Source organism: Eurosta solidaginis, chromosome 4, assembly GCF_040869045.1.
Source record: "Eurosta solidaginis isolate ZX-2024a chromosome 4, ASM4086904v1, whole genome shotgun sequence".
NCBI classification, from domain to species: Eukaryota; Metazoa; Arthropoda; class Insecta; order Diptera; family Tephritidae; genus Eurosta; species Eurosta solidaginis.
This window is the reverse complement of record NC_090322.1, coordinates 110,411,920-110,436,443: the sequence shown is the minus strand read 5'-3', so window position 1 is coordinate 110,436,443 and position 24,524 is coordinate 110,411,920. Positions and strand designations below refer to the sequence as shown.

Sequence of the window (24,524 nt, the reverse complement as noted above, 5' to 3'; positions counted from 1 at the left end):
CGCAGGGTTCAGTGCAATCGTGCCTGTAACAGGTGAGTTTTTACGGCTAAATATACTTTATTTGTATTAAAGTTTGTTCATATGTGCTTTTTGTTACTGGCTTTACCAATACCAATGCTAAAACAACACCAAACCTCGTTAATTTAAGCAGAAAGGATGACCCAGGGTATTTCTGAGTAGGAGGGATACCGCCCGTGTCCTTTTTTGTTATAATTGCAATAACAGCAGTTTCGCAAAGTTTTAGGACTTTCTATACTCGCGTCAGGCGTACCCAGAAAGTCACTTCGAATATGCACTAAAGCTTGTTATATGTAAACGTAATACTTAAACATGAAATACTTTTTTTGCAGTGTGGACGGAAGGGGAAACTAGGCTTCTGCTCGATAGGTACGCGACTTACTTGCCGGAAATAGGACCGATGAAGAAATTAAAAACAAAAAAGGAGATGTCGGCTAAAATATGCGAAGAGCTTGAGGGAAAAACTGCTAAGCAATGTGAAGAAAGGTACAAAACAATCATGAAGCGTAAGAAGGCAGCAGAGGAAAACAATTCTAGCACAGGGGCAAAACGTCAAAAAGTGCTGTTCGAAGAGGAGATAAACAAGATATGCCAATTAGACGATTCGATTGAGCCAGCGATTAAACTGAGTAGCCAAGAAGTCGTAAGAAAAGAGCAGAAGGAATTAAAGGAAAAAAAGAGAAAGAGGAATACGTTACAAGAAACGTTGAAGGAAATTGCTGCTAGGAAAGAGAAGGCCAGAGAAAAGAGACATAGGGAGCGAATGGAGAGGGCTGATAAAATGGAAAGCCTTTTGGAAAAACTTATGGCAGAAAATATGTGGAATACTGAATTTATATCTTAAGATAAGACTGAATCGATTCAACTTTATTATTTTTATTATTTTAAATTCACTATTATTATTTTGAACCATAGATGTTAAGTAATGATTAGTTAATGCTAATGATTTCTAATTAACCTTCATGTGCGAAATTCTCTAATTCATTAAATAATTAGAATTATTTCAACTAATTCCCATTAGATAATTGAAATTTTTATTCCAATTGTATATCTAATTGCAATTAGGTGCAATTAGCAAATAAAATTGGTTTACCTTTACAATTAGAAATCTAATTGACTTCTGCTAATGCAATTAGATATTCAATTAGCTCGAATTAGAATCAATTATTTTTATACAGATAAATTTTTTTCAAAGAATTATTGAAGTGAACGAATAATGATGTAAATAAATATAAATAATTGATTCTTATTCGAGCTAATGGAATATCTAATTGCATTAGCAGAAGTCAATTAGATTTCTAATTGTAAAGGTAACCCAATTTTTTTTGCTAACGGCAACTAATTATTTAATGAATTAGAGAATATAAACCAATTGCATCAATTGCTAATTCTAATTGGAATTTAAAATGTATGTTTTGAACACACATGTATATGTCCTTACAAATGCATAAATACTACAACTTTGTATAAAATGCAGAGAAGGTATAGATCTAAATTTAGATCTTTTCAATTATATTCATTCCTTTACTACAGTTTATTTCTAGTCTTGATATATTGTATGTTTCGTTAAATTGTTAAAAAGTACCTGCATGAAGCAAGCGGATGCTCTCTTAATTTTTAATAAATATAATTACATGCATATGTATATATAAAAGAGTATTTGTAATGACAATGGCAACTGCACACTATTTTGGTGAAAAAGTAGTTCTGCAGGATAAGATAAATTTTATTTGTGATTTTATTCTCCGTCTAAATAAAAGATAATTTGGTTTTAAATTTGAATTTGATTTCACATCAAATACAAGTATCTTTAATTTAGAATGAATATATTGGCTGGCTATAGTTAACGAAATAGTTAAGCTACTGCATATGTGTATTAATGCGTTTGCCTTGTTGGTTTGTTCAGTGGAAATACTTTAGTAACTACGCCGATGCCTTTGTTTGCGCCTTCAGAAAAAGCATCCAAAGCTTTATTATTGGTACCCATCTTTTCAAGCTCATCCCCACTCAGCATTTAGGTGATTTAATTTTGAATTTCCCTACATATCAATACAATTTGATTACTCTTTCTGACTAAATAATGAGTTATCATGCAATTGAACAAAAAAAATAATCAAATATGAATACTTTTGATGATGAAAAACTAAAAAGCATTTTTCGATCACTTTTTGGAATCATTTTTGAAGTCCTTTAATGACTAAATTTTAATATTTCATAAAAACCAACAAAAAGAATAATCAAATATGCTTACTTTTGATGATCAAAAACTGAATATAGTTTTTCAATCACATTTTGGAAACATATTTGAATCAAATGTGTTTACTTTAGGTGATCAAAAATTTATAATAATTTTTCATTCAACTTTCCGAATCTTTTATGAATATATTTGTTGACTGAATAATGAATTTTATACTTGTTGAAATTTTACTTTTTATTAAAAATTTAATTTTTTTCACATACACATATTTTTTCAATCATGAAGCTAAGAAAAAATATATAAAAATTTTATTATTTATGCAAAAGATATTCTTCAAGACAAAAATAATGTAATGCTTCTCGTGAACGAAGATTTCCCCAACCATTTTTCACCTTCAGCTTCCCAGAAAATACAAAATGATTGGTCAATACATAGGTTGTGAGCTAATTGAACCGCGGGTAAGTGAAACTGTCTTGACATACCTGGATACGGCTTCAACATCCCGTATCGTATCCATATTTCAAGATGTTGACGATCATAGTTGATGCTGGATGTTGCAGTCGAGGTGTATATCGGTCAAGTTTGTTTGCGAGTTAGCTGTGGTTCGAATAGCTCACTTTCGCATGCTTTCTTCCCCTGATGAAATAAGATTATTATGTAGTATCCTATTTTGAATGAGATATGAAGAATAAATGCATTATAATGGCATAAAAAAAGATTCAAAAATCTCAACCACAACTATTGAAATATGTTCACGAATATGATCAGAAAATGACTGTGAAAAGCGGTCAAATATTACTCTAAAACTATTAAAGCTCATTTTACAATGATATCAAATATGAATAAAATGCGTTTTGAAATAGGAATCGTAAATGATTATTCAAGAATAATCACATTTATGCTATATGTAATACTTCTATATTGCTACAAAAGGCTAGGTACATTCCCAAACATCAGAGTGCCGATATATTGCTGTTTAAATGTTTTTGTTTTTGTATTCAAAAAACGAATGTACCTAAATTTAAATTTTTTCTTGTCACACTTATGCTTCTACAATCACAAAAATTTTGTAGGCTTAGGTCTTGTTTTGATTTCGAATTCAAAACTCATTGGGAGTATTTTGTATTAGCAATATAGGAGTATTACATATATGCATTTATGGTACTTTTTTCTCTCGACGATACGTTAATTTTCGAACAGAAAATGCTTTTAAATTTGAACGTTTTTAATCATCTTGGGGTATGATATTTAAATATTTTTTGATCAAAATTTTCAAAAAATGCTGGCTGGGTCAATTGCTCGGATAACTGCTGTTTGTCGAATGCTGGCGATATGTATGGTGGTCTGGAAACCTACATAAATTGCTGTAGCATGAAACAGTACTGATACTTCGGCCTAAAACGTTAATATGAATGAAATGATTATAATCGTAATTTGTATTTTTTACCTGAAACAGCAGTGGGCCATATGGTTCATCATCAGAATCGCCTAATAGCGTCATATTAATGGTTAAGTGGTGGAAAAGTTTGATTCGGGCCTATTTTCATTTGCATATTGTCATCAGCTACAGGACCAACTGCATTTACACGAAAAATTTCGTCTATGTGAAATTCATTTCACTCTTGTTCCAAACCTTGCTTTTCATGTGAGTGAAAAGATGTTCAAAGCGATGTTTGGATGGACTAATTAGTTTTAGTTTATATTCTATATTTCCCAATTGAGGTTCAGGTGATAAAATTTCTTGATCAAAATCAATTGTTTTGTTATTAAGATAATCTAGTTCTCCTTCACTACTGCTAAAATTTCCGCACTCACTTTGTCTCTTATTTTTACCGCCATCTGATTTGCTAGATGTTTTCGAGAATTCTTTTCTTTACGGCGGTTAACGCTGTTATTGTTTGCATTGCCAATATCATGAGCCTCCTCATCGGGATCGAATAGACTTAGGAGCCCACAATCCATCGTCTGTAAAAATTTAACCATCAGAAGTATAGGACCACAAATACAAATTAGCAAATTTTTAGCTCACCTTCATTCAATTGATGTTGGCGCATAGGTCGTGTTGATATCAGTTCCAAAGGCGGTAATTCTAATTCTGTTCCCACGATTTAACTGGTATTGCTGCTGGTACTGGACGCTTACTAGTTTTTCGTGGTTCGATATTTCGCTGGCGGTAGCGGGCAAACGCTGTATATTTGTTGGTGGTTGATTGTACTCGTCGTTTGTTTAATTATATTCAGGATAGTAATAATTCAGTCATTTCATCATAAAAAAAGTGGAGTTTTAATAGGAATTGTTTTCTAAAATAGTGATTTGATTTGATTTCTCTTTATTTTGCCAAACTCAGTGAGGACTGAGTCGATAGTTTCAGGAAGAAAATGTTCGTCAACAGTAACAGGGGGAACATAATACTCTTCTGTTTCTATTATATCTTTTTTGTCTATGCAAATATTATGAAGTACGCAGCACGCTAATATAAAGTTTGCAGTAGTCTCAACTTTATGGAAATCTAATCGTATGAGTTGCCTGAAGCGGCACTTTAACAAACCATACGCGTTTTCGATTCGTACACGAGTTTGACAAAATTTGAGATTGTAGGTTTTTTCTTGTTGCGTTAAGTTCCCGTAATCTCTGTAGGTTGTCAACAAGTAGATTCTTATCGGATATGCAGAATCGCCCAACAGGTGATATTTCGGCAAACATAAATTTGGTAGCTGTTTACTTATAAACGATAAATTAAGAACACGCGAGTCATGGACTCTGCTCGGTACACCAGGAAAACATCTAAAAATTTTAAATTTGCATCGCATATGCCCTGCATAGTCACAGAAATGGTATCATGCCTGTTAATATATGTCGAACGAATTTTTAGTTTTGGCGCCCTTATCGAAATATAGGTCCCATCAATACAGCCTAATACGTTTGGAAATCCTGATATCGCTTCAAAGTTTTTTGCTTTACCCTCTTTTTCATATTCACTTTGCGGAAATTTTATAACATTCCGTGAAAGCTCAATGATAAACGATGTAACATTGTTTATCATGTAATGAGCAAAAGAATATGAAATATTGAATAAGTTGCTAACTTCTCGTATAGTGGTCTTGTTGCTGCAAAACCTAAAATAAAAAAGGAGGAGTCAATCTCGCAAACTTATGTTTATCGCTTGGCCAATTATATACATACTTCCGGTGTCGCAGGGGGGTGGTGAGCAATCTCCAAATTTGGGGGCAATTCTCTTTCTGGCAAATTTGTGGGAGGGACGCAACAAATTAAATGGGGTTAAATGAGATTACGGGCTATGTTCTTATGTCCCCAGAACACCATCTACACAATGAGGTGAGAGTACTCCCCGATAGGGAGAGAAATAAAATGCTAACCAAACAGGTTCTTTTGAATACCCAGAAACCTGGGCATCCCAATGGAAATCAGATTGATAAGACTATACGGCCCAGGGGCTTATGGGGTGATCTGCGTAAGCATTATGAGGAAATACGGCACCTGAGAACACAGCCGTATGAAGCAAAAAAGCACAAGCATGTCCTCAGTGATATCCACAAACAGCCGTGCCAGGAATTGCCCGGCAAATCCGGTACTCAAAGAAAAATACCCAGAACTAGCAGAGGAGGAACGCGCGTCAATCTAGCTCAACTTCGACCCGGATACTGTAATAGGTTAAACTCTTATCTATCCAGAATCAACCCCGACATACAAAATGTATGTCCTGCTTGCAATGTGTCCCCACATGACACCAACCATCTCTTTAATTGTAATGTGGAATCAACGCCACTAACACCCCTTTCATATGATCCACCCCTGTTAAAACAGCAAGTTTCCGTTAGAGGACATTGATGACAATTTGTAATTGGTCGCACCTATTGAATGGGGTGAAGCAACCTCCAAATTCGGGAAAAGTAGAATCAAAGAACTTTTGGAACATTTTTTCTAAACTTCGTTGTCGCTCGACAAATGTAAATGCATAACAAGAGGACGAAAAAATCTTGCAAAGTTATCCGAAGGCTTTTTGGCGTGCTGCCACATCAGGGATCCTGGGTTTGTGTCTCGGGCAAAGGAACATCTGAAATTTAGAAACAAGTTTTTAAAAAAATATATAAAGTTTTTCTAAGCATGGTGGCCCCCGGTAGTGATTTGGCAAACACTCCGAGTGTATTTCTGCCATGAAACGCTTTTCAGTGATGAGTTTACACTGCTTTACAGACGCCATTCGAAGTCGGCGTAAAACATGTAGGTACCGTCCTGTCAATTTGTAGGAACAATTTAAAAGGATCACAGCCAAATTGGAAGATAAGCTTGGTTCAAAACCTCTTCGGAGATTATCGCTTCTTGTATTTATGCCCTGGGATGTAATTGTGGGCAGAGCCAACGTTTGTTGTTTTCTAAGTATGCAATATGCACTGCTTTATTGACTTGCAGATGACTCCTTAAACGATACAAATTCCGAACTAGCGAAGAAATATTGCACTAAGGCACGGTACTAATTATAATTCCGTTCCCTTACAGTGTTTTCAACTGATACTTTTAACATAGCAATATCCTACGAAATTGCAACTTTCCCGCTTTGCAGGTTTCTTGAACGCGGTATTAACGGGTTCAGTTGGAGGTGGTTCTGAAATAGTCACTCCGTTTGATTTGTTAATTGAAATACGAATTTCTCAGACTTAAGTACTGTCGGTTTAAGAATGGCTGCCAATCGCAAAAAAAGCAGACGACATTGCTCGCATATATATATGTATGGAAGACAAGAGCAAATATGACATACAGAGATAAAACGGAAGTAAATAATCAACTAATCGAAAAGGCTGTTTGCTAAATGTCTTGATCCTCCAATAGTATTTCCACAATACTACACAAATAGTAATGTTATAATTATGATAAACATTACTGTAATAATGATTTCAAAGCAAAAAAGCAGTTGAAGTCAAACAAAATGATTCTATGAAAAAATTAATAAATAAAAATTTTAAGTTAAACGGTTTTATTGAAAGTAATACCTACATCAAGTAATAATAATACTAAAATTTTTTTTAAAAATTATTATTGGCCTTTAATCTTTAAAATTTATTGAACTACTTTATAATTTCGAGGCCTTATCCAAATAAAAAACGCAGTATAAATATTTTATATTTGTATTTTTATTTTATATTCGATATTTCGACTTCAGTCTGAAGTCATCATCAGTCTGTATAACATACTCAATTGTTCCTGATGATGACTTCAGACTGAAGTCGAAATATCGAATATAAAATAAAAATACAAATATAAAATAGTTATACTGCGTTTTTTATTTGGATAAGGCCCCGAGCTCATAAAATAGTTTAATAAATAATACTAAAAGCTAAAAAATAATTAGGTAGGTCTTAGGTTAGTAAAAGCGTTGGGCGCGTGAAATTTCTAAAAATGTGAGGCGTAGCATAACATAATTAAGATTAAGTTGGCCTTATATATGACTATCAATAGAAATTTGGCGCGTTCAATGCTTTTTTCTGATCAACTTTCTAGATTGATGACGAGTCCTAGAACCTACCTAATTATTTTCTATCTTTTAGTATTATTATTACTTAACGTATGTATTGTTTTCAATAAAACCGTTTAACTTTATTTTTTTATACTCAGTTGAGCGGAGCTCACAGAGTATATTAAGTTTGATTGGATAACGGTTGGTTGTACATATATAAAGGAATCGAGATAGATATAGACTTCCATATATCAAAATAATCAGGATCGAAAAAAAATTTGATTGAGCCATGTCCGTCCGTCCGTCCGTTAACACGATAACTTGAGTAAATTTTGAGGTATCTTGATGAAATTTGGTATGTAGGTTCCTGAGCACTCATCTCAGATCGCTGTTTAAAATGAACGATATCGGACTATAACCACGCCCACTTTTTCGATATCGAAAATTTCGAAAAACCGAAAAGTGCGATAATTCATTACCAAAGACAGATAAAGCGACGAAACTTGGTAGATGAGTTGAATTTATGACGCAGAATAGAAAACTAGTAAAATTTTGGACAATGGGCGTGGCACCGCCCACTTTTAAAAGAAGGTAATTTAGAAGTTTTGAAAGCTGTAATTTGTCAGTCGTTGAAGATATCATGATGAAATTTGGCAGGGACGTTACTCCTATTACTATATGTACGCCTAATAAAAATTAGCAAAATCGGAGGAGGACCACGCCCACTTTTAAAAAAAAATTTTTTTTTAAGTAAAAATTAAAAAAAAATTTAAGATCTTCACAGTATATAAGTAAATTATGTCAACATTCAACTCCAGTAATGATATGGTGCAACAAAATACAAAAATAAAAGAAAATTTCAAAATGGGCGTGGCTCCGCCCTTTTTCATTTAATTTGTCTAGGATACTTTTAACGCCATAAGTCGAACAAAAATTAACCAATCCTTTTGAAATTTGGTAGGGGCATAGATTTTATGATGTTAACTGTTTTCTGTGAAAACGGCCGAAATCGGTTGATGCCACGCCCAGTTTTTATACACAGTCGTTCGTCTGTCCTTCCGCATGGCCGTTAACACGATAACTTGAGCAAAAACAGACATATCTTTAATGAACTTAGTTCACGTACTTACTTGAACTCACTTTATCTTGGTATGAAAAATGAACGAAATCCGACAATGACCACGCCCACTTTTTCGATATCGAAAATTACGAAAAATTAAAAAAATTCCATAATTCTATACCAAATACGAAACAAGGGATGAAACATGGTGAGGTAATTGGATTGGTTTATTGACGCGAAATATAACTTTAGAAAAAACTTTATAAAATGGTTGTGACACCTACCATATTAAGTAGAAGAAAATGAAAAAGTTCTGCAGGGCGAAATAAAAAACCCTTAAAATCGTGGCAGGTATTACATATATAAATAAATTAGCGGTATCCAACAGATGATATTCTGGGTCACCCTGGTCCACATTTTGGTCGATATCTGGAAAACGCCTTCACATATACAACTACCACCACTCCCTTTTAAAACTCTCATTAATACCTTTAATTTGATACCCATATCGTACAAACACATTCTAGAGTCACCCCTGGCCCACCTTTATGGCGATATCTCGAAAAGGCGAACACCTATAGAACGAAGGCCCACTCCCTTTTAAAAATACTCATTAACACCTTTCATTTGATACCCATTTCGTACAAACAAAGTCTAGAGTCACCCCTGGTCCACCTTTATGGCGATATCTCGAAAAGGCGAACACCTATAGAACGAAGGCCCACTCCCTTTTAAAAATACTCATTAACACCTTTCATTTGATACCCATATCGTACAAACAAAGTCTAGAGTCACCCCTGGTCCACCTTTATGGCGATATCTCGAAAAGGCGAACACCTATAGAACTAAGGCCCCCTCCCTTTTAAAATACTCATTAACACCTTTCGTTTGATACCCATATTGCACAAACGAATTCTAGAGTCACCCCTGGTCCACCTTTATGGCGGTATCTCGAAACGGCGTCCACCTATGGAACGAAGGATTACTCCCTTTTAAAATACTCATTAACACCTTTCTTTTGATACCCATATTGTACAAACAAATTCTAGGGTCACCCCTGGTCCACCTTTATGGCGATATCTCCAAAATGCGACCACCTATACAACAACCACCACTACCTTTTAAAACCCTAATTAATACCTTTAATTTGATACCCATATCGTACAAACACATTCTAGAGTCACCCCTGGTCCACCTTTATGGCGATATTTCGAAACGGCGTCCACCTATAGAACTAAGGCCCACTCCCTTTTAAAATACTCATTAACACCTTTCGTTTGATGCCCATATTATACAAAGAAATTCTAGGGTCACCCCTGGTCCACCTTTTTGGCGATATCTCGAAACGGCGTCCACCTATGGAACTAAGGATTACTCCCTTTTAAAATACTCATTAACACCTTTGTTTTGATACCCATAGGATAGGTTAGGTGGTAGCTGCCCTGGTAAGGATAGCTCACTTGGACAACACGAAGGTCCGTTGTGATACCACATACACCAAAAATAACGGTGACCTAGATCCAGCTACTTAGAGAACCGTTGGGTAGCAACGATAAAGCTCCGAATGATACCGATCTCAACTTTGGATATATCCTCGGGAGATCCAAGTGAGTCGCGACCGAAGTACTTTCGCCTAATTCTGGCAAAAGCTGGACAATCAAGCATAAAGTGATTTGGTGATTCCACCTCATCATCCTCCATACAGCTGCAGCAGGATGGAGTTTCCAGTATATTGAGACGTACCGCATGGATACCCATGGGACAGTGCCCTGTCAAAACCCCAATGACCATTGATAGGTGAGCCTTAGTGAACCCAATTATTTCAGCAGACCTCCTGCCATCCACTTTCGGCCAGAAAGATCTTGCTACCTTGCAAGACGTGGTATCCGCCCAACGTTTGCTGAGCTGATTCGAGGCCCAGCTATGGAGGAGCAATCCACAGGTGGCCAGCGGGATCCCGAAGTCCCTACAGCCATCTTCATCCGGTTCAGTTGTACCGATGCGGGCTAAGAGATCCGCTTGACAGTTACCCGGGATATCACTATGGCCCGGGACCCAGATAATCTTAATTGTAAAATAATTCGATGCAATCGCAAGCGAGGTCAGGCACTCCCAGACCACCCTCGATCGCACTGTAGTTGAGCTCAAGGCCTTGATAGCCGATTGGCTATCAGAGTAGATGTTAAATTCCCTAACCGTGGTAGCACTGGATAGCATTCCATCCACCGCATCCTTAATCGCAGCAATTTCCGCTTGGAATACACTGCAGTGATCAGCCAACTTAAACTTGCAGCTTAAATTTAGCTCTTGACAAAAGACCCCCCCATCACCCTTTCCATCCAGCTTTGACCCATCCGTGAACAAGTTAACCGGTCCCATGCCCCAGATAATTCCTCTTCCCCAATCCTCTCTCTCTGGAATAACTGGGGTGAAGGTTGTATAGGGAGCTGTTATCGGCATACAGTAGTCCGTTCTGTCCGGGATGAAGTCGAAACTGGTAAGAAGGCTAGAGTGTCCGCGGTCAGAAAGTCTATATCCCATATCACGAAGCCTGACCAACGACCTTGCCGCGGCCGCATTTCCCGCAATATCTACTGGGTATATGTTCAGCATGACGTTCAGTGCCAAGGTAGGCGTTGTTCTGAGAGCGCCACTGATACCGATCAGCGCCGTCCGTTGCACTGACACTAACATTTTGGAGGTGCTCGCCGTGTCCAGTGCTTTCCACCAGACCAGCACCCCATATAGCAGAATCGGTTTGACCACCATCTCATAAAGCCAGTGTACTATTCTTGGCAAGAGTCCCATCTCTTTCCGATAGCTCCTCTGCAGCAGTACAAGGCAATGGCGGCCTTCCTGGCCCGATCTTCCACATTGGGTCTCCAGGACAGTTTCTTGTCCAAAACAATCCCCAAATATTTAACCCTATCAGAAAGTACCAACGATACCCCTCCAATCGAGGGAGTTCTGAAATCGGGCACCTTATATCTTCTTGTGAAAAGGACCAATTCCATTTTTCCCGGGTTGACCGCCAATCCACATGATTCAGCCCACCTAGCCACAGTATCCAGGTAGCCCTGAAGAACATCGCGCAGGGCGCCCAGAAATTTGCCTCTGACTAGGATAGCTAGGTCATCTGCATAGGCAACCACCCGACAACCATTGGCTTCCAGCTCCACAAGAAGCTCGTTGACTACCACAACCCAGAGGAGAGGAGATAGGACACCCCCTGTGGCGTGCCCCTGCACACCTTCCTCTTAATTATGGCCCCTCCCCACTCCGCTGCGACAATTCTGCCGCATAGAAGTTTGCTAATAAATTCAACCAGAGCCGCCTCGACTCCTAAACCCACCAGAGCTCTTTCGATTGACCCCGGTAAGACATTGTTAAAAGCTCCCTCGATGTCTAGAAAGGCACCCAGAGCATACTCTTTGTGTTCTAGGGACCCCTCTATTTGCTTTACAATCGAATGGAGAGCCGTTTCCGTCGATCTGCCCTTGCAGTACGCATGTTGTGAAGCCGAGAGTAACCCCCGAGGTATCCTTTCCCGTAGGTACAGGTCAATCAACCGCTCAAACGTCTTAAGAAGAAACGACGAGAGACTGATTGGCCTGAAATCCTTAGGTAATACATGAGAGCTTCTGCCGGCCTTCGGAATGAAAATAACCCTAACCGTATGCCAAGACTTCGGGATATAGTTAAGCCTGAGGCATTTAGTATATATGATGGCCAACCTGCGGCAGGAAATCCCCAAAGACCTTTGAAGCTGCGCAGGAATGATTCCATCCGGGCCCGGAGACTTATAGGGCTTGAACGACCCTATAGCCCAGGTTATCTGACTTTCCCGTATTGGAATGGCAGGCACTTCTGCATGGCCAACGACCGCCGACCATGCAGGCGAAGATCCCTGCGCAACTGGGACATCGGGAAAATGATTGTCCAGTAAAAGCCTTAGGGACTCCTCGCTACTCATCGACCAGTCCCCACCATCATCTCTCAGATACCCCAGAGGAGCGGGGTTCCTAGAGAGTATTTTTCTAAATCTCGCGGATTCATTGCAGCCTTCTACGTTTTCGCAGAAGCTTCGCCATGCATCTCGCTTGGCTATCCTTATTTCATATTTATAAATCCCCAGACTCACCTTATAGAGCTCCCAGTCCGAGGGTAATTTACTCCTCCTGGCTCTGTTGAAGAGCCGCCGACTGGACCCTCTTAGGTCGTCAAGAGAATCCGACCACCAGGGCGGCTTGCCCTTCCCCCTGTAAGTTTTCAATGGGCAGGACAGCTGAAAGGCGCTATTGCTTGCCGAGGTGAAGTTTTCCACCAGAACGTCTATCTCAGATTCGGACAGGCCCATATTGTACAAACAAATTCTAGGGTCACCCCTGGTCCACCTTTATGGCGATATCTCGAAACGGCGTCCACCTATGGAACTAAGGATTACTCCCTTTTAAAATACTCATTAACACCTTTCTTTTGATACCCATATTGTACAAACAAATTCTAGGGTCACCCCTGGTCCACCTTTATGGCGATATCTCGAAACGGCGTCCACCTATTGAACTAAGGATTACTCCCTTTTAAACTATTCATTAACACCTTTCTTTTGATACCCATATTGTACAAACAAATTCTAGGGTCACCCCTGGTCCACCTTTATGGCGATATCTCGAAACGGCGTCCACCTATAGAACTAAGGATTACTCCCTTTTAAAATACTCATTAACACCTTTCTTTTGATACCCATATTGTACAAACAAATTCTAGGGTCACCCCTGGTCCACCTTTATGGCGATATCTCGAAAAGGCGACCACCTATACAACAACCACCACTCCCTTTTAAAACCCTCATTAATACCTTTAATTTGATACCCATATCGTACAAACACATTCTAGAGTCACCCCTGGTCCACCTTTATGGCGATATTTCGAAACGGCGTCCACCTATAGAACTAAGGCCCACTCCCTTTTAAAATACTCATTAACACCATTCGTTTGATACACATATTGTACAAACAAATTCTAGAGTCAACCCTGATCCACCTTTATGGCGATATCCCTAAATGGCGTCCACCTATAGAACTATGGCCCACTCCCTCATAAAATACTCTTTAATGTCTTTCATTTGATACATATGTCATACAAACACATTCCACGGTTTCCCTCGGTTCATTTTCCTACATGGTTATTTTCCCTTATGTTGTCACCATAGCTCTCAACTGAGTATGTAATGTTCGGTTACACCCGAACTTAACCTTCCTTACTTGTTTTATTTTATTTTATTGAAATTTCACTAACATAAATTGAACTTATGTGCTCCAAATATACTGATGTGACTTCTACCGGGAAATGAATTTTTTTATTGAAATTTCAATAACAAAATTTGAACAAAGTATTTTAACGCCTCTTCTAAAGGGACTTGAATTTTTTACTGAAATTTCACTAACAAAATTTGAACTTATGTGCTCCAAAGGCAAATATGGGCCATATCGAACCCCAAGTACGACTTTTTTTTGACTATCTCGATCCTTGCGCTACCTGACGGCAATTTTTTCATAGGTCGCTTTCTATTCTTGTATGTATTATGTGTTCCAAATATCAGCCAAATCGGACCCCCAATACAATTTTTTTGATAATCTCGATCCTTGCGCTACCTGACGGCGATTTTTTCATAGGTCGCTTTCTATTCTTGTTTGTATTATGTGTTCCAAATATGAGCCAAATCGGACCACATATACGATTTTTGTGAATATCTCGATCCTTGCGCCACCTAGGGGCGGTTTTTTTCAAAGGTCGCTTTCTATTCTTGTATGTATTATGTGTTCCAAATATGAGCTAAATCGGACGACAAATACGATTTTTGTGAATATCCTGATCCTTGCGCCACTTAGCGGCAATTTTTTTTTTCATAGGTCGCTTTCTATTACTGTATGCATTATGTGTTCGAAATATCAGCGAAATCGGGCCACAAATACGATTTTAGTGAATATCTCGATCCTTGTGCCACCTAGCGGTGATTCTTTTCTTATTATTGCATTGTCATCGGGTTCTGAACTATATTCCAAATTTCAAGCTTGTAGCTTATCGGGAAGTTACTTAAATTTCATTACAAAAAAGTGCTGTCCAGCCTGTCAAGTCAACCTAAATAAAACCGTTTAATAAAAAGCAGTAAATACCATAATTACTTAGTTTAAACAAACGTAAAGCTCACACTTCATATACTTCTGATTTCACTTTTTACTCTTCCGCCTCTTTGCTATGGACGACAATAGAGCAGTGCTGCAAACAAGAAACATTTTGTGTAGAGAAAATTTGATTTCATTTATTCGATACTTCAGTAGTGCCAACGAAAGGCGCAAAACTATCAATCATTTCTTAAAATTCGTAACAGTACCATTTAGGTTACCTAACGCAATAGAAGCGTACCTGGAAACATAGAGCTACACAAGATTAGAGAAGGCCTTCGCAAATCGAACTTCGAAATTCCTACCACGAATAAGATTTCTTGCGTCTCGAAATCCATAAGACTTTACCTGTTATTGCCCGTGTTAAATAAAACTTATTTTCTTTGGGGCTAGATTATTAATTCGGTGTATCCCTAAGCTTCCTGTACATGCTTTTCTTTAAACTTTTGTAAACACACAACACCTTTTTATGCATATTTCATCTTTACAAAATTTAATATAAAATAAAACAATAATTTTATGCTTTACACCGGTAAAGGTCACAACGCAATAAACAGCAAGCCAACGTGGGTGAAGTGCAATATTATTTTTTTGCCCTGCTGACCTTCGGAAGCTTGGTTTGCCTTAATAAACACCACTGGCATTTGTGATTTACGTTTTTTAATTTAACTTTATTAAACACTAAATTTTAATAAATTCACATAATTTAGCGGTTACTTGTGCTGTGAATTTAAAGTATGTTGAGGTATTTTCGTAGGTATGACTGTTCTTAGCATGAAACAGAAGAAATGCCTTTCAAAATTATTTCTGAACTCCAGTGGCTTAGACGAGATGGTTTGCACAACCTGCAGGGGTCTATGAAAAAGTTTTTGGTTTTAATCAACTATTATTTAGAAATTCTCTAAAAGCCATTTTGACTTTAGATTTAACTTTGGAACTAAAGCAAAAAGCGAAATAAGGCTGCGCAGTTATCCAGAGTGGTAATTTACTAAGTAGTTAATCTGATTTCCAAGCGGTTATCAATGCTCTGAACTCACCTAAAAGGGGAACCGCACACAAATCTTAATAATTTTGGTTTGAAGAATTTTAGGGTATATATTTATTTTCTTTAATATGCTTATATAGCTTCACCTGTATTTATGTAACTCTCCTTTTCATGCAAATAATAGCAAAAAAATTTACGTGTAAGACTAGTACTCACTTTTAGGGTGGAACAGACGTTTTTGCGTGTAATTGGTGTGCAATTCTTCATAAAACAAGGTAATACGTGATTTGCAACGTCCAAAGATTGATTGAGTCTAAAACTGAGCATAAGGGTTTTTTTTAAAACAATTTCCCATGCGTCGATATTTTGTAAGGGCTGTTCCAAAAAGTGAGTACGTATTAAAGTCACATTATTCAATTATTCATCGAAAGAGAAAGAATTTTTTCTGTACCGCGTATTGAAGAACAACAGAATGAAAAAGCTGTGAACAGTTTGCTTTAATAAATTTGGCTATTATTGCGAGTCTCAAGAATTCTCTATTATTCTGCGCCTCTTCTATAGATCGAGTCACTGAAAAGTTGAATGAAAACACTCAATGCTCCTCTTCAACAGCACTACTATAGAAGTAGATCTTCAAAATCAAATGTATACGCGTACTTCACTTACAGCATGTTAAAATCAAACTTATTGACTACTATTTGATTGTGTTGCTTTTATAATGTCAGTTGCCCAGCTATTATTTTCTCCCACCCTCTCTGAACTTTTTGCGAGCAGCCTTTTGGAGTAGTTGCATATGTATTTTTGGTTTTGTTTTTCTGTATTTCATATTCAGTGCACGGACTTTACCACTTTATTGGTATATCTACCAACGTTTTAGCCCATTTTCATTTTCTACCACTTCTACTACCAAAGCCCAAAAATATACCAACATTTGCCTTTGTAAGGAAATTAAGAAACGATTCAATTTCGAAGACGAAAAGTTACACCCTTTGGAAAATGTTGATTAAAAAAATATTAATTCTAGTCAAATGACAATAATTGTTCCTTTACTTAAAGCTTTTCCATTTCACAAGACTTCCATGAAAATTCTTAACAACGAATGGCGATCATTTATGTTATATGATAAGGAAATAATAGAAAAGATATTTTTCGACGATATTCTTAAAGGATGGATAAAATGGGGAACTGAAAAGAGTCTTCTAAAAGAAAATTTGCGCAAATAAATGTTCTCCTTAGCAATATTACCTCACAGTAGTGCAGCTGCAGAAAGGTAGTTCTCTTAATGAACGACATAAAAACCGCCAAGCGTAATGGATTAAAAATTTGAAGCATTTCCAATGAAATATTAATAAAAGAGTATTGTATCGGACGGACTTTATTTCAGCCTCCAATTAAATTAATAAAATTTTATACAAAATTTTACTTTGTAGAAGGTGATTTTGTTCCTTGTATTTAATAACACCTATATGGAACTAGATTTTTCTTTTGTGTTTTCTGACAATTTTTTTGTTTAAATTCGGTTCTTATTTTGAAAAATTTGTGCACAAATTCAAACAAGAAATAAATTTGTTTATGAAAGAAATGTAGTAAATGAGCTCGCAAATATTTTCCTGCTATATTTTCATCAGTATTTTATGAAAAATTTTGAGCGAAAATAAAAAAAGTTTTAAGTAAACGATAACATGCCAAAGTCGGTTATTTTGTGGCAGAAAAATACTGTTACATTGGAAAATTGTTGTTGTAATGAGACGAATCGGTAAAGTTTCCCCAGTATTTCAAGCTCAAAATACAGGAAAAAAGCAAGTATGATATAGGCATTAGCTATGTATATACAAATTTACATGCATTGTTTTGTTTTGTTTACATTTTTTTTAGTGTTATTTCCGTGAAATGTGCTTTATTTGTTTTACAATAAAATATGAATTGTTTTGTACAAATATAAAATGTAGCTATTGTTTTCTTGAAAAAAAAATCTACCAACTTCTCCCACTATTTTAATTTTTCGTCTACCAACATTCTCTTTTTTAAAGTCCGTGCACTGTTCATATTGGCTTTGGCTATACACATGTTTATCAGTACTTTATCCCTGCAAAAATTGTTGGATTACGTGTTCCATTTTCTTCATGTTGGATTACTCTAAAGCGGCAATTACCCACCGACGTGTGCCGTACGTACGGACGTTTGTCGTACGAAACACGTTTGACCGAACCCTCAAGCCCGTAGGAATCAATGTGTGCGTCTGTGTACATGTACATAACATATTTGCGTGTGTATTGTTTACAGATAAGCACTGTTGCCATTGCCCATTTTGCATGCATGCTTATGGAAACATCAACTTTTTCCAATTTAATTTTTGATGTTGTAAAAGGCTGGAATTAATATTAAATAAATATAAATAGATTGCATATTTATAATCTGCAGTTTTACATAATTATTTCGAATTATTTTCACAATTTTTCAAATTTGAATTAGGTGTTTTTGCATAAAACTGCAAACGGTTTAAAATTAGCGCACAAAAGTTTACTAGGCAACTCTGTCCAGTGAGAGAGCGATCAGCTGACACGTTCTTACGGAAAAAATCAAGTTCCGGGCTACGTACGTACGGGCGTTGCACGTCGGTGAGTTTTCATTTACATTGCACACTCATAAGATAGGTCGTGTCAGCTGACACGTTTTTGGTACGTACGTTCGTGAGTAACTGCCGCATAACAATACTCCTTTGCAATGTGTTTGCGGACCACCATCAGCCGATCATTGCTCGTTTTTTAACGACCGTCATCACGACACGATGACGATCGAACAGGGTTGCCAAAAGTAAAATATTGCATACAAATAACTGAAAATAAAATTTTACTGTGGCAACTATGATAAAATGCGCACTGGTTTTATGTATACATACTATAGTATAGAGAAATATTAGTTTCTTTATTCACGCAAATGCTAAATAACATAAGAATATTCGTAGTAAAAAATATAAAAGTTGTATTGCTCCTCTTCATTTACTTTCATTTTAAATTAAATTCACTCCGATAATTCTTTCAGACACAATTCCTCTTTAGTACTTTGGCATATGATCCTCTGCGGGTGCTCCATGGAGTACAACAGTGAAATTACTTTGGAAAGTACTCTCACGTATGTACTCTATGGAATACTCACAAACAAAGCGAGAGTGGGATCACCTACTCCTCTCCTAGGGCATCGCAATGTTAATTGGAGCACATTTTTTGTATGAATACAGATTAATTTTGGAACACTCCTATACTCCCAATGGAGTATTCCTTACATTATTTATAGAGTACTCGCGTTTTTTGAAGGGATGTCATTTCATATGCGCTCTTTTTTCTTGCGTATATGTGTGAATTAAGCTCTGCGCTCTTTGTGGCTGTTTAAATGTGCGCGTTATTTCATCAGCGTACATAGACATACCCAACTGGTGATTAGAAAGGGAAAGTGAAAGTAAGAGTCAGAAGTACAGGAAGGTGGAGAAGGAAAGAGTGTCAGAGAAAGAATAGCTGGGTTAAAAATATGTCGCCCATATATTTAAGGGCCATAATGAGACAACTGTGGCCTTGCCGTAGCAAAAGTCACGGTAGCAGTTCCTGTTATCAAATCTAAAAAAGGCAGAACTTACGTTTGTTAAATGTGGTCATATCAATAAATTTACATGCCTACAGTGAAATTTCCTGAATATGAAATGTAACATTCCGAACATAAACGATTTATGAATATGAATTGCATTTTCAGAATTTGAGATATAGTTTGAAAAGTCTGAATATGTGTTGTAACTTTCAGAATATTAATTGGAAATTCTTAATATCAAATGGAACTTTTGAATAAATATTTTATTTATATGTATTTAATTAGCGAGCTTTGCTCATATTGCTTTATACAATGGTTTTTGTAATTGATATTAGAGAAAAATTGTAAGTTTACAAACGGCGATGGTTACTAGGACATGTTTCTGAATTTCACTTCTTCATCAGCTAGCTTTTCGGGAGCTGAGCGTTGAACTCGAATCTCCAACATTAATATCAGTGCAAGCCTTTAGCTGCTACGCCATATGAATGTTCCGTTGTTCGCTGTACAATTGGTCTCTAAGAGTTGCCTTTTTGTTTATATTCCTTTTGATCACCATGTAGGCACATACACTCTGTATGTAGTTTATTCCTAATCATATCCACACCATTAGGAATAAACTACATACAGAGTGTATGTGCCTACATGGTGATCAAAAGGAATATAAACAAAAAGGCAACTCTTAGAGACCAATTGTACAGCGAACAACGGAACATTCATATGGCGTAGCAGCTAAAGGCTTGCACTGATATTAATGTTGGAGATTCGAGTTCAACGCTCAGCTCCCGAAAAGCTAGCTGATGAAGAAGTGAAATTCAGAAACATGTCCTAGTAACCATCGCCGTTTGTAAACTATTTTATTTATAGATAAATAGAAAAAAAATAATTTAAAAAAATGTTTAAGTTACACGGTTTTATCGAAAACAATACTTACATTAAGTAATAATAATACTAAAAGCTAGAAAATTAGGTAGGTCCTAAGTACTAGTCATCATACTCCTCATCAATCTAGGGCGTTGATCAGACAATTAAATAAAAGCGTTGGACGTGTCAAATTTCTATTGATAGTCATATATAAGACCAACTGAACCTTAATCAGGTTATGCTACGCCTCACATTTTTTAGAAATTTCACGCGCCTAACGCTTTTATTCAATTGTCTGATCAACGCCCTAGATTGATGAGGAATTTCATGACTAGTACTATTTTCTAGCTTTCAGTATTATCATTATTTCATGCAAGTATTGTTTTCAATAAAACCGTTTAACTTAAACATTTTTTTTAAAATTGTATTTCTTTTTTGTATACTTTTATTTGCAATATATCTTTACGACAATATGCAAGTGTTACAACACACTAAGAACTCAGCCATTATTAAAAGTGATACCACAATCAGAAGCAGAAATTGGGATAGGTTTTAGAAGCTTAGTTTGATTTGGTTAAGATGAATGAGGTCTTAATGGTTCGCCCATAACACCAGTTCAGTTAAATATATGGATCTTCCAGTTTCACCTTACCTATTAGAATAGCTCCGTCCTCTTGGCAAATACAAGAACTTTTCTAGGACCTAGCTTAATTGCTGCTTCGAGTTCTGGTTATACTGGCGCCTCTAATAGCTGGAGCCTTGACCTGGCGAGCGCAGGACACGAACACAGAACGTGCTCAACCTTTTCACCCTGCAGTTCGCACTTCCTGCACCTGCTGTTACTGACGAGACCTAACTTAGGAGCATGTGACGCCAGAGCGCAGCGTCCAGTTAGTATGCCCATCGTGTGCCTTAAGTTTTCTCTTTTCAGTGATATGAGCCAATTTATAAGCTTAACGTCGTATGATTTACGCAATTGATGGATCATATGCAAATCCTCTCTCCGTTGATTCCTCACAAACGGATTGGTCATTTATCGTCCAATTTTGCACCCTCCTTTACCAACTTATCGACCTTTTCGTTACCTTCTATCCCCTTATGACCGGGAGCGCAGTATAGATGTATGGTGCGGCCTGAGCGAAGTTTTTCCAATGCTATATTTCATATCAGAGCACTGCTTGATGAAGTACTGTGCGAGATTATTGCCTTAATCGCCGCCTAACTATCAATATATATATTGACGCGACTTCAGCTTAAGCACGCTTCCTTTAGAATGTCTGCTGCTTTCTTCAGGACTAAAATTTTTGCCTGAACGACGCTGCAGTAATAGGACAGCCTGTAGATCTAATTATTTTTGGATCGTTACAGTAAACCGCAGACCCAACCACTTCCAATAATTTGGAACCACCCGTATACACGGGTATAGGATTTTCTGCCATTTCTGCACCCTGTCTCCAACCCTCTGGCCCAAGATCTCCTTCGTAGCTCAGGCATGGGAGCATATATACCGTTTTCCCGATATAAGATGGCCATATGGCCTGCATTCAAACTGCCCCGAGGTCTTAAGCCTTATTGCAGTTGCCAACGCGATGTTTTTTGGCATTATGCCTGCAGGCGCGATGTGTAGAATAGCATGAAATGCTGCCTTCGAGGTAGTTTTTAGGGCTACCGTTATGATAGTCCTTGATACCCTGCACGTCTGCTGGGCATCTAGTAACATTATATGTATATTACATATTATTAGATTTATTCTTTAATTCCTGCTTACAATTTTCTTTTACCTTTCTTATTCTTTTTAGCTCGTTTTCCTTAATTTATTTCATTCGGATTGTCCTTTTATTTCGTTTTACTTTTAATAAAATTTTGTTTTGTCTTTTAGTAATACATACTCACTCACTTACTCTTCCTCTTGCTATCTTTCTGTCACAATTTTTTTAACGGTTTTCTGATTACATTTTAATTCTATTCGCAACTTATTATTAACGCCATCTTGCTTTTCTAGCAACCCTCATTTTAGGCTATTCTCTCTCGTGCATCAAGCTAAATGAGTTAGTAAACTTTATGATAAACTGAGCTTGGCTTTGTCCTTTGTCCTTAGTGGCAAGCAAGCTTTTTGGATAGTAATTTAAATAGAGCACATACTTCATATGAATTTGGCACCCGAAAAGAGCACTTGAGAAAAACTTTTTGGCAAAAAGCTAAATAAGAGCGGATGTGTGTAGACACGTTTTTAATAGCTACGAAGCAGCAGCTCATCACTCAATGTTATGTTTGAGCAAGGACTCAAGTTTTTACTACCAAAATTTGCATGCCAAAGTTGCATGAAATTTCAGTCGGCTCTGCTAATTTGAATACATATGTAAGCATATAAAGCTATACATGTAGGTACATACGTATGTACGTATGAAGTTAGTTTAACATTAATATGCACATAAATTAGCTGATACAAGAATTACACTCGTCCTTTGGTACTAAAAAGGGTAACTTTGTCATGTGAAAGGCTGAGTTCGTTTTTTGATCAACTCTTAATTGTTCTTGTTCTTCTTGTTTTACTTGTAGTCTACCAACAGCTGTGCATGGAAAATGTTGTCTTGATAAAAATTTTTCATCATCTCAAATAAGTTTTTACACCAAAATATGCATACTCGTTTACTCATGTCACCTTGGTTAGCCGTCCTGTGCGACGAAAAGTAGCTTTCTCAATATTAATGTTATTTGTCTCATGTTGTTGGTCAGCTGCTGTCATTGCTTATTTGTATCGAAACTCCGTATTTTGTTTTTTTGCAGAGCAAAGCATTTTGTGTCTAACATTTTGCTGCTTAATAGACTTGAGGTAATTCCGAAATGTGTTTCTATCATGAACATGTTTGTATAGATCTTTGTTGTCTCCACACTGCAAAAAATGCGATTAGTCTAGGATGAATCCGGGATTAGTCGCAAAGGAGTATGCAACCAATGCCAGTTTTGATCTCTTTGTATGAGTTGAACGGTTCCCTTTTATTTGAGCGTGTCCTTTGAAGAGACTTATTGTACACATTTATACCCGAAAGGGAACAATAGGACCAATCCCCTTTGTAGCCTTATGGAATCATAATTAGGAGTCCCTTTTCGGTACAATAAGGACTCAAAATGGGCAAGGTCGCATTTTTCATGACAGAAACACACACGAAGGTTTTGCGAAGCCACCAAATCTATTTGATGTAAGTTGTTCTCCCGCTTTTCAAAAAGGAATAAAAAATATTCTTAGAAAATTTAACCTTAATTTCGGCGTAGTCGTTAAGTCGTAGTAATTTAGGTTCGGTGAGGGGCTTCGCATTTTTCTTAAATAATTCGATTCAATCATCTGTAATCCTTTTTATTTTACAAATTTCATTGACGTTTTTTTTAATATTTCTTAAAATGGGCTACATAGATTTTAAACTGACTAATCCCAACTATAGCCGAAAGGGGATGAATTATGCCCAAGTGTAGACAAAAGAGATCAATCGGAGTCCAATCTCTTTAGGGATTAATCGCACGATTTTTTGCCGGGCAAGTAAACAACTGTGCCGTATACTAGCTGACGCGCATGTGTTGCTGTCTGCCACATTTTTCTTTTATCTTTTTCGGTAAACATCAATAAATGACAAACAAAATAAGTTTCTAAACATTATAGGGCTTTGTAGTATCCTACGCATCATCAATAGGGGACTGGAAGGCTGAGGAACATCACAGTATTTACTTACCATTTAAATAATACCCTGCAAAAAATGCATGCATGTATGGAGTACTCGCTATGGACCAACCGAGTACTCCAAAATTAACCACAATTCATACAAAAAATATGGTCCAATTAACATTGCGATGTCCTAGGACTGGACCATATACTCCAGCTTCGCATTACATCAGAGTAATTCATGGAGTACCCACAGACCAATAAACATCACGTAGTGATTACAATCGTTAAAAACGAGCAATGATCGGCTTACAATGTGTTCGTGTAGAAACAGGAGTTGGTCCATTGCTGCATTACAGTGGAGTATAATGGTAAGTACTCCAGTGGACCACATGATCCAACGATTTTTGCAGGGTAGTTCAATATGCGTATGCGTAATAAATAGAGATAACTTGAAACATGTTATTATTACACAGAAAAAAATGGAACTTGAAATTGATAAAAATAAGTA

The 24,524-nt window shown here is 36.9% G+C and overlaps 1 protein-coding gene and 1 pseudogene across 8 annotated transcripts in view; both read right to left on the bottom strand.

Annotated features, from left to right (window-relative positions):
• Nucleotides 1–1,584: 1,584 nt before the first annotated feature.
• The window catches only part of Sik2 (Salt-inducible kinase 2), a 964,644-nt gene continuing 941,704 nt past the window's right edge, over nt 1,585–24,524 (bottom strand). For 3 of the 8 annotated variants that reach the window (XR_010952759.1, XR_010952764.1, XR_010952765.1), the window contains 3 exons: nt 4,245–4,402; nt 3,663–4,180; nt 2,351–3,610 (listed from right to left, as the gene is read on the bottom strand). Coding sequence is in view for 1 of the 8 variants with exons in the window: in XM_067782444.1 (XP_067638545.1) it covers nt 6,222–6,290 (69 nt within the window). In the remaining 7 variants the exon portion in view is untranslated. Of the gene's footprint in view, nt 2,058–2,350; nt 3,611–3,662; nt 4,181–4,244; nt 4,403–6,199; nt 6,291–24,524 lie in introns of those variants that run through there. The other 5 variants (XR_010952760.1, XR_010952762.1, XR_010952761.1 and 2 more) reach the window with 5 other exon arrangements.
• LOC137247703 (putative nuclease HARBI1) lies at nt 4,261–6,152 on the bottom strand (annotated as a pseudogene).